Below are 13,556 nucleotides of genomic sequence, written 5' to 3' on the forward strand. Positions count from 1 at the left end.
TTTATATGTTTTTAGATTCAGAATCAGACATTAACAGTAAGAGGAAGCTCTGAATCTCCAACGGTTAGGAAATATTTTCCCTCTTCAACAACCATAACTCCAACTTCATTAGCTCTGCTCAAATGTTCACAAAGACCAATCTCAAACTCCATCTCCGCTTTCTCTCCGTAACTTAGCACAATGCTCTTAAACCCGACCAGCTGTTTCTCTGCGCGTTTCCCGTCTTCTCCTCCTCTCTCGTGCCGTGCAAACATCAGCACCGGATGTTTTCCTGCCATCTCCCCTTGATTCTCCACCGTAACAGTGACCTTAGTCTTAGCTACATTGCAAGCTTCTTTCTCCATTTCTGAAACCAGAGCGTATCTAACAGAATCCGAGTTGAGAAGAGCTTTAGATTGGTTTAAGTAGAGTTTGGTTTCAGGCAGATTCTTGAACCGGTAAGAGTATTTTGAATAGCTTAGACCATGTCCAAACTCAAACACTTTGGGGCCTTTGTAGAATTTGTAAGTCCTTCCTGGATATCCAGTTGCAGAGCGCATTCTCATGTCTGTCATCTTTACATTCACAAAGCTCTGAGGATACCAAGTCACAGGTAATCTCCCTCCTAAACACCACAAGAGTGTATAATAGATATCAAAACAGAGAAACTCTTTCACTACTATTTGTTGAAGAAGAAGAAGAAGAAGAAGAAGAAAGACTCACCGGGATTGTGATCTCCAAAAATGATTTCAGCAAGAGCAATACCTCCAGCCTCTCCAGGATAACCAGCCCATATAATGCTTCCGATTTTATCGTTATTCGTAGCAAATGAGACATCAACAGGACCACCACATATCAGAACCAGAACCACCGGTTTCTTGGCCGCATTTGCAGCGCTCGTTATGAGGTCTTGTTGCTTCCCGGGAAGAGTAAGGCTAACGCGATCCAGGTCTTCTTTCTCTTGAGTCTGGTCTAGTCCCATGATCAAGACCACATGATCAGCGTTTCTCGCGATTGCAACAGCTTGATTAATGTCAGCGTTGGAGCAAACCACGGCATCACATCCTTGGTGGTAAACAGCGTTTTTAACGTAACCACGTAAGGCGTCAAGAGGAGTCACAGTCTTGCAAGGCGGACCAGCATAGTTTCCGAGAAGCGTTCTAGCGGCGTTAGCGTTTGGGCCGATTACAGCTAACGACGAAGAACTTTTGGAGAGAGGAAGGAGTTTAAGATTGTTCTTCAAGAGAACTATACCGTTACGAGCAGCGTCGAGTGCTAAAGCTTCATGAGCCGGTGAGCAAACGTCCTTAGGACTGATGTTTCCATAAGGCAGTTTGGTCGGATCGCCGTTAAAGAGACCGAGACGAATCCTAACAGAGAAAAGATTGAGCAGAGCTCTGTCAATATCAGATTCCGACACTTTCTTTTGTTGAAGAGCTGATTTGGTGTGTTTCTGTAGGTATGATCCACAGTTTACGTCCATGCCAGCTTTAAGGACGTCACCGACGGCGTCTTCATGGGATTTGGCGTAGCCTTGAGCTTCATAGATGAGTGAGACAGCGTCACAATCTGAAGCGATATATCTGAAAAACAAAAAAACAGAGACAGATTTGTTTTAGCAAATAAGAGTGGTGTACGTTAAAAGAAGCAGAGAGGAGCGAACCCGCGGAAACCCCAGAGGCCACGAACGGTGTGAGTCAAGAGATTGGGGTCAGCGCAAGAGGGAATGCCGTTGACTCGGGTGTAAGCACACATGATGCAAGTGGCTCGGCCTTCTTCTACGCACTTCTTGAACGGTGGTTGGTACGTCTCCGCCATGTCAGCCAAACTCACCTTAAAAATAAAATAAAACTCAATAAATTTGATTATTGTATCATCATTAATTAAGTTTTATAGATGACAAAAAAAAAAAGTTTAATTTACTACTATATTATATACTCGTTAATTTTAATTTAAGAGATATTTTGTGACCTTCAATTTATTTCTGTTTCTAATTTCAAAGACTCGATGTAAACCGTAGTCCACGTCAGAATGTCAACATGAAGATTAGATATATAATGATAATTAACATACATAATCGTGACAAGACATAAAGATAAGCACATATTCATGACAAGACATAAAGAGTGCGATGAAAGAAATTAACCATTTATAAACTATAAAACTGGCATTATGTAAAAATTCTACCTTTACCACACTTAAGAATAAAATTATACAAATAAAAAATGGAAAAAATGAAAACTAGTTTATTTACCTGAGCATTGAAAACGTAGCGAGTGACACCTTTCCAACGGTCAAGATCGTAGGCTGTGAAATGCTTACAACAAGCGGAGGCTTGGAGATGAGCGCCGGAGAGAACTTTACGACCGTCGAAAGAGTCACCTTGCAGTCCTCTGACGTAAGCCACGGCGTAAGATCCGGTCATCGTAGGATCCTCGCCGGGAGTCTCTTGGCCTCTTCCCCACCGTGGATCTCTGAAAATGTTAATGTTTGGTGCCCAAAATGTCATCCCATTGGCTTGCCCTGCGTTGTACATACCTCTTGCTTCCTCTCCTATTGCCTAAAAATCTCAATACAACGAAACACATTCTCAGGAGAAATAATACGAGAAAAAAGAGAGAGAGAGAGATTGAAAGAGAGAAACGAACTTGACCAATGCGGAACCATTCATATGAGTCGAATGAAGCAGCGGTTAAAATGACTTGAGGGAAACTAGTGGCTGCTTTAACCGTTCCGTTAAACCAGGTTCCTGGACCGGTATAGGCTATGCCGTGCAAAGCCTCCGACCACCATTCGTACGCCGGAACTCCGAGACGCGGTATCCCGGGAGCCGTATTCACCAGCTGCGAGATCTTCTCGTCTACGGTTAGCCTCGAGACAAGATCATGCGCACGATTACTGATTTGGAGGTCAGTGCGGCAGAACTGGTAGAGTTTCGTTGCTGGGTTTGAAGGGTCACAAGCATGCGGCGGAGGAGCTGAGTCGACGACTTGGAAGATGAACAACAGGGGCAGAAGAATGACCAGTTGAGACATGGCTTCGCAATGCGGAAAGAGAGATGAGAAACTGATGAGTGTGACAAGAGTCTTCTTATGATAACCCGTTTACCTTAATTTGCCATTTGTATAGCAAATGATTTTTTATTCAACATATAAATAATTACAATTAATAATTGACCCAAAATTTTCCTATGTTGACTAATTTTAAGAGTGGAAATGGCTGCATTAACATGAATAAATTGAAAAATATGAGTTGAACAAAAAATATTGAATAACATTCAATTCATTCCTCCCTCACATAGAAGATCAATGAGTTGAACAAATAAGATTGAATAACATTCATTTAATTCCTCCCTCACATAGAAGATCAATTAGCTGAACAATTTTTCTTTATAATTGGTCAATCTTTTCAATTTAATCATATGATAATAAAATATAACATCAACATTATAATAATTCTCACGGATTAAATTTAAAATTATTATATCAAACTTTTACATATTCAAATAAAACTTAAAATATATATGTTATAAACGAATTTTAGTTTTTAAATAATAATTTTATCGTCGATATATTTGTAAATAAAAATTACAGTTATTTAATATATTATAACATTTTTACATCTGTATTTGAAAATTTTCTAGAAATTTGAGTTTATTTAAAACTAAATGTCACTTGTATTTATTGTTTATTTAAAAATTTTAAAACCAATAATAATCACATTTAACAAATTTTCCTAAAATTTCTCCCTCGGAAATTCAAAATATTATTTTCTTATTTTTTCAGTTTCATTCTCTCAAATATTTTTCCAATATCTTTATATAATCGTATCTTTTTAAAAAACAATTATTACATAATTATATGTATAATAAAAATACAACTTTTTCCACATTGTTTTGATAATGATTCACAGTTTTTATGAATAAGATTATTTTGCAAGCCTCCAAATTTAAATATTTTATTCAGTTTAATCCAATTTCATTGCATGTTATTTCAGATTAAAAAAAAAAAAAAAAAGCCAATTCAAAGTGACTTTTTATATGTTTAAGAAGATACATATACAGAATCAGACATAAAGAGTAAAAGGAAGCTCTGAATCTCCAACGGTTAGGAAATACTTTCCTTCTTCAACGACCATAACTCCAACTTCATTAGCTCTACTCAAATGTTCACAAAGACCGATCTCAAACTCTATCTCCGTTTTCTCTCCATTACTTAGCACAATGCTCTTAAACCCGACCAGCTGTTTCTCTGCGCGTTTCCCGTCTTCTCCTCCTCTCTCGTGCCGTGCAAACATCAGCACCGGATGTTTTCCTGCCATCTCCCCTTGATTCTCCACCGTAACAGTGACCTTAGTCTTAGCTACATTGCAAGCTTCTTTCTCCATTTCTGAAACCAGAGCGTATCTAACAGAATCCGAGTTGAGAAGAGCTTTAGATTGGTTTAAGTAGAGTTTGGTTTCAGGCAGATTCTTGAACCGGTAAGAGTATTTTGAATAGCTTAGACCATGTCCAAACTCAAACACTTTGGGGCCTTTGTAGAATTTGTAAGTCCTTCCTGGATATCCAGTTGCAGAGCGCATTCTCATGTCTGTCATCTTTACATTCACAAAGCTCTGAGGATACCAAGTCACAGGTAATCTCCCTCCTAAACACCACAAGAGTGTATAATAGATATCAAAACAGAGAAACTCTTTCACTACTATTTGTTGAAGAAGAAGAAGAAGAAGAAGAAGAAAGACTCACCGGGATTGTGATCTCCAAAAATGATTTCAGCAAGAGCAATACCTCCAGCCTCTCCAGGATAACCAGCCCATATAATGCTTCCGATTTTATCGTTATTCGTAGCAAATGAGACATCAACAGGACCACCACATATCAGAACCAGAACCACCGGTTTCTTGGCCGCATTTGCAGCGCTCGTTATGAGGTCTTGTTGCTTCCCGGGAAGAGTAAGGCTAACGCGATCCAGGTCTTCTTTCTCTTGAGTCTGGTCTAGTCCCATGATCAAGACCACATGATCAGCGTTTCTCGCGATTGCAACAGCTTGATTAATGTCAGCGTTGGAGCAAACCACGGCATCACATCCTTGGTGGTAAACAGCGTTTTTAACGTAACCACGTAAGGCGTCAAGAGGAGTCACAGTCTTGCAAGGCGGACCAGCATAGTTTCCGAGAAGCGTTCTAGCGGCGTTAGCGTTTGGGCCGATTACAGCTAACGACGAAGAACTTTTGGAGAGAGGAAGGAGTTTAAGATTGTTCTTCAAGAGAACTATACCGTTACGAGCAGCGTCGAGTGCTAAAGCTTCATGAGCCGGTGAGCAAACGTCCTTAGGACTGATGTTTCCATAAGGCAGTTTGGTCGGATCGCCGTTAAAGAGACCGAGACGAATCCTAACAGAGAAAAGATTGAGCAGAGCTCTGTCAATATCAGATTCCGACACTTTCTTTTGTTGAAGAGCTGATTTAGTGTGTTTCTGTAAGTATGATCCACAGTTTACGTCCATGCCAGCTTTGAGGACGCCAGCGACGGCGTCTTCAGGGGATTTGGCGTAGCCTTGAGCATCATAGATGATTGAGACAGCGTCACAATCTGAAGTGATATATCTGAAAAGAAAACACAGAGACGGTTTTGTTTTAGCAAATAAAAATGGTGTTAAAAGAAGCAAGTATAAGCAAGCAGAGAGGAAGGAACCCGCGGAAACGCCAAAGGCCACGAGCGGTGTGAGTCAAGAGATTGGGGTCAGCGCAAGAGGGAATGCCGTTGACTCGGTTATAAGCACACATAATGCCACTGGCTCGGCCTTCTTCTACGCACTTCTTGAACGGTGGTTGGTACGTCTCGGCAAGGTCAGCCAAACTCACCTTAACAAAAGAAACTCAATAAATTAGATTATTAAATCTTGGTTAATTTTAAAAAGAAACTTCAATTTAATTTTGTTTCTATTTCGAAAGACTCGATGCCACTCATAGTCCACGTCAGAATATCAACATGAAGATTAGATATATCTAATGACAATTAACGTACATATTCATGACAAGACATAAAGATTAGCATATCCATGACAAGACATAAAGAGTGCAATCAAAGAAATCACTTATAAACTATAAAAACGGCATTATGTAACATTTCTACTTTTGAGACCACACTTTAGAATATATAAAAAAAAAAGAAACAAATCAAAAATGGAAAAGATGGTCAAAAGATAGTAATGAAAAAAGTGAAGTAAGCGGAGAAATTAGTCAATAAATTTACCTGAGCATTGAAAACGTAGCGAGTGATACCTTTCCAACGGTCAAGATCGTAGGCTGTGAAATGCTTACAACAAGCGGATGCTTGGAGATGAGCGCCGGAGAGAACTTTACGACCGTCGAAAGAGTCACCTTGGAGTCCTCTGACGTAAGCCACGGCGTAAGATCCGGTCATCATAGGATCCTCGCCGGGAGTCTCTTGGCCTCTTCCCCACCGTGGATCTCTGAAAATGTTAATGTTTGGTGCCCAAAATGTCATCCCATTGGCTTGTCCTGCGTTGTACACTCCTCTTGCTTCCTTTCCTATTACCTGAATACCTCAATACAACAAAATGCTTTCTCATTTACTATTTTTTCCAATAATTTTTATAAAAAAAGCCTATAACATAACAAAAAGTTTTAGTTCCAAACTTCACATAAGTGTTCCATAAATACCATAAACTATGTTCAGCCCTATTAATCTTTAAAAAGAAAATGGATTTAACTTAGAAATTACTTTAATGTTAACTCAAAAATTCAACAAAAAAAAAAAAAATCTAAATTCGTGCCAGCATAAGACAGATTATTAAATTGATTAAATCAAACACGAGAAAAAACAGAGAGAGAGAGAGAAACGAACTTGAGCAATGCGGAACCATTCATAGGAGTCGAATGAAGCAGCGGTTAAGATGACTTGAGGGAAACTAGTGGCTGCTCTAACCGTTCCGTTAAACCGGATTCCTGGACCAACATTGGCTACGCCGTGTAAAGCCTCCGACCACCATTCGTACGCCGGAACTCCGAGACGCGGTATCCCGGGAGCTGTATTCACCAGCTGCGAGATCTTCTCGTCTATGGTTAGCCTCGAGACAAGATCATGCGCTCGGTTTCTGATCCGGAGGTCAGTGCGGCAGAACTGGTAGAGTTTCGTGGTTGGGTTCGAAGGGTCGCACGCGTGCGGCGGAGGAGCCGAGTCGACGGCTTGGAAGATGAACAAGAGGAGCAGGAGAAGATGAACCAGCTTAGACATGGCTTGGAAATGAGGAAAGAGAGATGAGAAACTGCTGAGTGATTAGTGGGAGAGTGTGACAGTGCTGACCCATTTCATTATTTATCCCTATTCATCGAAAAGAAAAGCCAATGCTGAGACCCATTTAATAATTTACATTAATTTACTAGCAAATGAATATTTCATTCAATAATGATAACCAATATTTAATCTCTGATTACTATGCAATTTTATTCAATATATAGAAAAAATTGACGAATCTTACTAATGATAATAATGATGATCCTTAACAATTCCCTTTTTGAGCAAAAATGAAATTTATTCAAGCTTATAATATAAAAATTAAATATATATTAACGTAACAAAACTTATACTGTGAATTCTGATACTAGTAACCATATTAATACACCACTATTTACCTAACATTATAAAAATCGATTTATTACAAAAAATGTTTTTAAAAAAATAGAAAAATCTAATATCATCAATATCTAACCGAGTACAGAGAGACCTAAAGATTTAATTTTTTGCTTTTCAATAATTTCGTTTGGGCCTATATAAACCCAATATTTATGTTTCTTCAAAAAGCTCTTGCTTTAGCATATTTTTTCTATAGTGTAATTCGGTATCTACAGCCCATTTAGTCCATAAGACGTCTTGGTGGTAATCAAGAGACAAGAATCGTTGGAAAATGAACATGAGATGAACATATTAACCGTCCAACCAACCACATTAAGTGAAAAATGGATAACAATATTTGATATACCTTAACTTATCATTTCTGTCCATTTGTCACGATAATAGACTTAATCCTAGTTTTATCTGGTCACGTAATTAAGTTTGACCGGATAAAATATGTCAGTTTCAAACAATTAATAAAAGTTTTGGTGAGAAGAGGTTTGTAGAAATGTGTGGTTATAAATAAGATAATTTGTTTCTGTCTCAAGCTAAGTGTTTGGTAAGTAGAGGTTTGTAGAAATTTTATAGTTTGATTAATCTCACATAAATTCAACATGTTCAAAATTACAACGGGTAGAATTTTAAGATTAAAATATGTTATATATTTACCTATTTTTTTTTGTTTTGGAAATAAAATAATCAAAAAACTCAAAACTTAATTCCACGTGGAGGAAGCTAAGCAGTTGCGAAAAAAATGACCGACACGTGTCACGTATAGTAAAAGTATCAGTCGTCGTGACGACGGTCGCCGTAGCCGCTTGACGGACTAACGAAGGGTGCTTTCTGAAATGACAAAACTGCCATCACGAGACTGTGAGATGTCGGTAGACTACGACGGCCACGTTCCAAAGAGAGAGTGACACTATCAACAATATAAATAAACATATTTGATATTTACAAATTTGTTTGACTATTTCTCGTCGTGGTCTCTTTATTAATACACTAGTGACGTCATCCTCCCTAATCTTGTTTTTGTTCATTAAAATTGTCTGACGCTTGTCTCTCTCATTTCTCTTTTCATTAAGAAGATTTTGATGTTTTCATGATCTAACAAGTAACAACAACAGCTGTTTTGATACAAATTGACCACATCTTTGAAGAACACAGTCGAGACTACTTTATAAATCTTTTTCTTTAACGTACCTCTTAAAATTGAGATTACACTAATATTTTCACATCACTATTAGAGAATAGAGACATGTATCAAAATTATCAAATACTATTACAAAGACAGTTTTTTTCATTTTTAATTACCGGTTCTAGTTAACCGGCCCCACGGAAACCTTGTCGTGTATGTCGTCGTCTCTCTCAAATTCAGACCACACCGTTTGTTATATATAAACTATAAAGTAAGGGAAGGCCCTTAAACTCCTTCCTCACCGTTTCTTCGCTAAACCACACAACACAAAGCTTGCTCTTCTCCTACTCCTTCTCCTTCCTTCCACCTATTTCACAAAAGAAAGTTACGATTTTTATTGCTTCAAGGATACAACTTTTGAACACAAGGTTTGTTTATTTTTGTTTCCCTCGTTCTTTAGCCGTTTATGGCGTTTTTATTTATATAATCTTACTTTTGTGTTCTTGATCGATTTCACCAGGTTTTTGAAGAGATGGATATTTTCGACAACTCTGATCTTGAATACCTCGTTGATGGCTTTCGCGCTGATTTCGACGATGATGAACCCTTTGGAGAGGTGGACATCACGAGTGATTCTGATTCTGATTTCATGGACTCCGAGTTCGATTTCGAGCCGGTATGTATGATGATACTTTATTCTGCTCTGGTCTTAGCTGAAAGGCTGGTGGTTTTTGAATGGATGTGATGATGGATAGTAAACAAAGGTGTCGTGTTTTTTTGCTAGACTCAGAGTAAGCTGAACAATGATACGTCAGCGTTAGAAGCCAGGAATGGAAAAGATATTCAAGGGATTCCATGGGAGATGTTAAATTACACTAGAGATAGATACCGTCAGAACAGATTGCTACACTACAAAAACTTTGAGAGCCTCTTTCGATCAAGACAAGACCTTGACAAGGTCTGTTTCTGCAACAATTGAGTCAAGTTTTCATGTTCATCATTATGATCGATCATTGGTATTTGAATTTTGGTGTGCCATCTTTCTTATGATTTATGGTGTTTTTGTTGCCTGACAGGAATGCTTGCAAGTAGAGAAAGGGAGAAACTTTTATGACTTTCAGTTCAACACAAGGCTTGTCAAGTCCACAATTGCACATTTTCAGGTATAGAGATTTGCTTTCTTTATGTTTGCAATTTTTGGCATACTCTGTTTACCTGATGTCTAGAGTCATTTAGATTCTTCATTTTTACCATTTGCAACCCTTCAGCTCTTGTGTTTATCAATTGAGTCTGCAACTGCTACATGAGATTAGAGAATTCTAGTTTCATGCTTCTTTCTTCAGTGTCACGATTATTTCACACCAAGTCTAAAACCCCCAACTCTTTCACTGAGACCTGCCATTGAATCACAGTTCAAAACTTATTTTGAACATGAATAGCATGTGTATACAGTGATTGTTTATTCCTGTTTGCTTATTGTTCACTGCTCACTGTTCCCACCCTCAGCTCTGTAGCTGGGGTGTTGATTCACACCAAGTCCTTTTCTTTTGCAGATAATCTTCAAGGGTGCTTAAAATATAACCTGCTCGTTCCTAACATTCTCGAAATATAATAATTTAGATTCCATATTTACTCAGGTACAATACTGTGTAAGGTTCTAACTTATTCGAAGAAGTGTCATGATATGTGTCTAGGATGGTCGAGACAGAGTTGATAAATCTAACTAGTCCAGGCAACTTTTTAACATTTTTCATAGCGTTTCATACGCCCAGATAATTATAGCCACAGAGTGTATTAAAGATTTCCTCGCACATTAGATATTGCTCAATGTCCATTGTTAGACAATCGTGAACTATATAGAAAGACTTGTAGTTAACTCTGCTGCATTTGAGAAACAGTTACTGTATGCCTTAACCTTTCTTAAACAGGTTGGGAGAGCAGCTGGCGCCATAAGGAAACCTTTGTTAATATGGTATGATAGGAAATGTTTTGCAAATCTACAAGGACTCTCTAACTTTGTCATCCTTCTTCCTTACAGGGAATCAATTTGTTTCAGCTTACATATTTCTGCATTTTCCGTGATACCATGCTCTTGTGCTTATTATTCTTTCTTCTAGTTTTGGTCTTCTTCTTTTCTGCTTGGCACAGTTGATTCATAGGTCTCTAAAAGATTAATGCTAAAATTTGATACATAATAGATATTAGTCTTTGGAGTTCATATATGATAACTGAACGGTTGCTTTGTTTCTTTCTTGACATGTGTTTTTGTGTGAGATTTTTTCTTTCTTTTTTTTTTGTCTAAGATGAGCGGTTGTGTCTTATGTGAGAATCCTAATCTAGATTGTCTCATCTTTACAGCTAAGGAACTTGGTATGGGCAACATCAAAGCACGATGTGTATTTCATGAATAACTACTCTCTCATGCATTGGTCATCTTTGCTGCAAAGGGGCAAAGAAGTACTTAATGTGGCCAAGCCCGTTGTTCCTGCAATGGTGAGCAACCTTACGTGCTATATCTCACTTGTTCTTGAACCTCGGAATTCAACTATATATTAACGTTGGTAATTCAATCTGCAGAAGCAGCCTGGATCGTTGTCGCAGTCTGTATCAAGAGTCCAGATAAGTACCATGGCAGTTAAAGACGATTTGATAGTTGCGGGAGGGTTCCAAGGGGAGCTTATCTGCAAGGTATATTAACACATTTTGTGTTCTACAGTGATCTATATGGTAATTTGGTTTCTGACTTTGCGTGGTCTCTCTGATTGCAGAGACTGGACGAACCTGAGGTTGCTTTCTGCACAAAACTAACACCAGCTGAAAATGACATCACCAATTCCGTTGACATATACAACACACCCAAGTAACAGAGCTTACATTGGTTTATATATGTATAAAAAAAAAAAGCTTCTCTAATACTTGCTTCCTTAATCCATGTAGCGGCTCCTTAAGGGTTATGACTGCGAACAATGACTGTATCATCCGGCAATTTGATGCCACAAACTTCACCTTCCTCAACAGTTTCACCTTTGATTGGTCTGTAAATGTAAGCGCATCTTCTTCTCTTTAGACTAGGCTGTTGTTATCTGCTCTAGTCTCGAAAGGGCGATTATTTATGGTTTTGGTGCGTCTGTGTCTGTAGAACATCTCCACAAGTCCAGACGGTAATCTAGTGGCTGTTCTAGGGGACAGTCCAGAGTGCTTACTAGCCGATGCCGGATCTGGAAAAGTGATCCACGGACTCGAAGGCCATCTTGACTACTCGTTTTCGTCAGCATGGCACCCAAACGGTCAGATCATAGCCACGGGTAACCAAGACACAACCTGCAGGCTGTGGGACGTAAGGAACTTGTCTCAATCGCTGAAAGTGTTGAAAGGAAACATGGGAGCCATCAGAGCCTTGAGGTTTACTTCTGATGGACGGTTCCTAGCGATGGCTGAGCCAGCAGACTTTGTACACTTGTTTGACACGGAAGCTGGTTACAGTCACTGTCAAGAGATTGATATGTTTGGAGAAATAGCGGGGATCTCGTTTAGCCCAGACACGGAAGCACTATTCGTGGGAGTGGCTGATCGTACCTACGGTAGCTTGTTGGAGTTTAACAGGAAGCGAGATCACTCGTATGTTGATTCCATATTCTGATCATTACATGTAATCCTATCCGAACTATATATTACACGAGTGTCAGTCATAATTATGTAATGCCTTTGTGTGGGGTTTAAGTCTCTGTTTTTATCTGACTTTCCCTAGTCAAGTTAATGTTTTTCGAGTTTCAACATACATATACTTTGTTCAAACGAAGTTAATATTTTGACAGGCATGAATGATAAATTTAGTGTTTGACTAGGATATTTATTAAAGAAATTGTAGGTTGCAGAGTGAGATTTGATCGTTGTGGGACAAAAAAAAGAAAAAGAAAAAGGAATTATTTATATGGGCTTAAAAGAGCTAAAGCCCAACTCGTTATATCAGACGCTACAAAAAATAATTTCGTTATTTCCCGTAGTTTTTATCATTGACTGTGGAAGATGTTCTTTAACAACTTTAGAAGCCGATCAAGCGACGTTTGGCTTGTTTCGTCTTGAGGGTTCAACGGAGAATTAGAATTTTGCTAAATATATGATGTGAAAATTGGTTTTGCCATCATCATTTGAAGCCTGCTTCAGATATTCATTAAGGTATAGAAATAGAAGATTTAAGGAAGATACACACATTACATATACACGTGTAGGCTTCAGATATAAATATAATGATATAGCCTCTATTCATCACTTTTGTCTTGCCTGCTCTTTCTAGCATAAGAGTGATAGTTAAATTTGAAAGGATACAGTATAAGTTAGGTGATGAAATGTGAGATTGGAAGGATCTTTTAGAGGAGCATCTAATTCTAAAAGTAGACATAAAGATCATTTAGGTGATTTGATGTTCGATATTTTTCTTCTTTTAACGAATAAAACAATTAAGGAGGTGTCATGTGTGTATGTGAGCCACTTAATCATATGTTAAAGCTTTACGAAACATTCCTCAGTATATAACACCTAACCTTCTTCTTCTTATTCCATAAGAGAAAAAGAGTCTTGGATTCTACTATATCTTTTTACAAGAACCTTCCTTAAAAAAAAAACAGAAAAAAAAAAACGTTTAACATATATCAATTGCATCCATCTAACATCTAAGAGAACAAAAATAAATTCTTTAATGTTAATTTGTCATGGAAAAAAATAAAAGTGGTATTACAATGCAAATTGGGAATATTGAAAAGGCAAATGTAATAGGATCCAAAAAATTAAGTACTAATGTTGAGA

At 38.1% G+C, this 13,556-nt stretch overlaps 3 protein-coding genes across 8 annotated transcripts; 1 reads left to right on the forward strand and 2 right to left on the reverse strand.

The window, feature by feature from the left end:
- Positions 1-3,014, reverse strand: LOC17896137 (probable beta-D-xylosidase 7). The gene is made up of 5 exons (XM_006301880.2): positions 2,628-3,014; positions 2,234-2,539; positions 1,643-1,812; positions 703-1,562; positions 1-604 (listed from the first exon to the last, which is right to left on the reverse strand). Exons 1-5 carry the CDS (start codon positions 3,012-3,014, stop codon positions 24-26), a joined length of 2,304 nt encoding a protein of 767 aa, XP_006301942.1. The 3' UTR covers positions 1-23.
- Positions 3,015-3,917: 903 nt separating this feature from the next.
- LOC17894654 (probable beta-D-xylosidase 7) lies at positions 3,918-7,347 on the reverse strand. Its single transcript, XM_006300709.2, has 5 exons — positions 6,848-7,347; positions 6,233-6,538; positions 5,672-5,841; positions 4,724-5,583; positions 3,918-4,625 (listed from the first exon to the last, which is right to left on the reverse strand). Exons 1-5 carry the CDS (start codon positions 7,235-7,237, stop codon positions 4,045-4,047), a joined length of 2,307 nt encoding a protein of 768 aa, XP_006300771.1. The 5' UTR covers positions 7,238-7,347; the 3' UTR covers positions 3,918-4,044.
- A 1,713-nt stretch (positions 7,348-9,060) lies between these two features.
- On the forward strand, positions 9,061-12,571 carry LOC17894181 (uncharacterized WD repeat-containing protein C2A9.03). Of its 6 annotated transcripts, none has more exons than XM_023788044.1 (9): positions 9,061-9,181; positions 9,274-9,429; positions 9,538-9,711; positions 9,830-9,916; positions 11,112-11,246; positions 11,331-11,441; positions 11,522-11,613; positions 11,691-11,796; positions 11,893-12,571. In XM_023788044.1, exons 2-9 carry the CDS (start codon positions 9,286-9,288, stop codon positions 12,391-12,393), a joined length of 1,350 nt encoding a protein of 449 aa, XP_023643812.1. In that variant the 5' UTR covers positions 9,061-9,181; positions 9,274-9,285; the 3' UTR covers positions 12,394-12,571. The 6 variants fall into 6 exon arrangements, with proteins under 6 accessions (XP_023643812.1, XP_006302257.1, XP_023643814.1 ...); XM_006302195.2 differs by having other exon boundaries at positions 9,544-9,711; XM_023788046.1 differs by lacking the exons at positions 9,061-9,181; positions 9,274-9,429; positions 9,538-9,711 and adding an exon at positions 10,307-10,725 and having other exon boundaries at positions 9,829-9,916.
- Positions 12,572-13,556: the final 985 nt, after the last annotated feature.

Source organism: Capsella rubella, unplaced genomic scaffold (assembly GCF_000375325.1).
Source record: "Capsella rubella cultivar Monte Gargano unplaced genomic scaffold, Caprub1_0 scaffold_2, whole genome shotgun sequence".
NCBI lineage: Eukaryota > Viridiplantae > Streptophyta > Magnoliopsida > Brassicales > Brassicaceae > Capsella > Capsella rubella.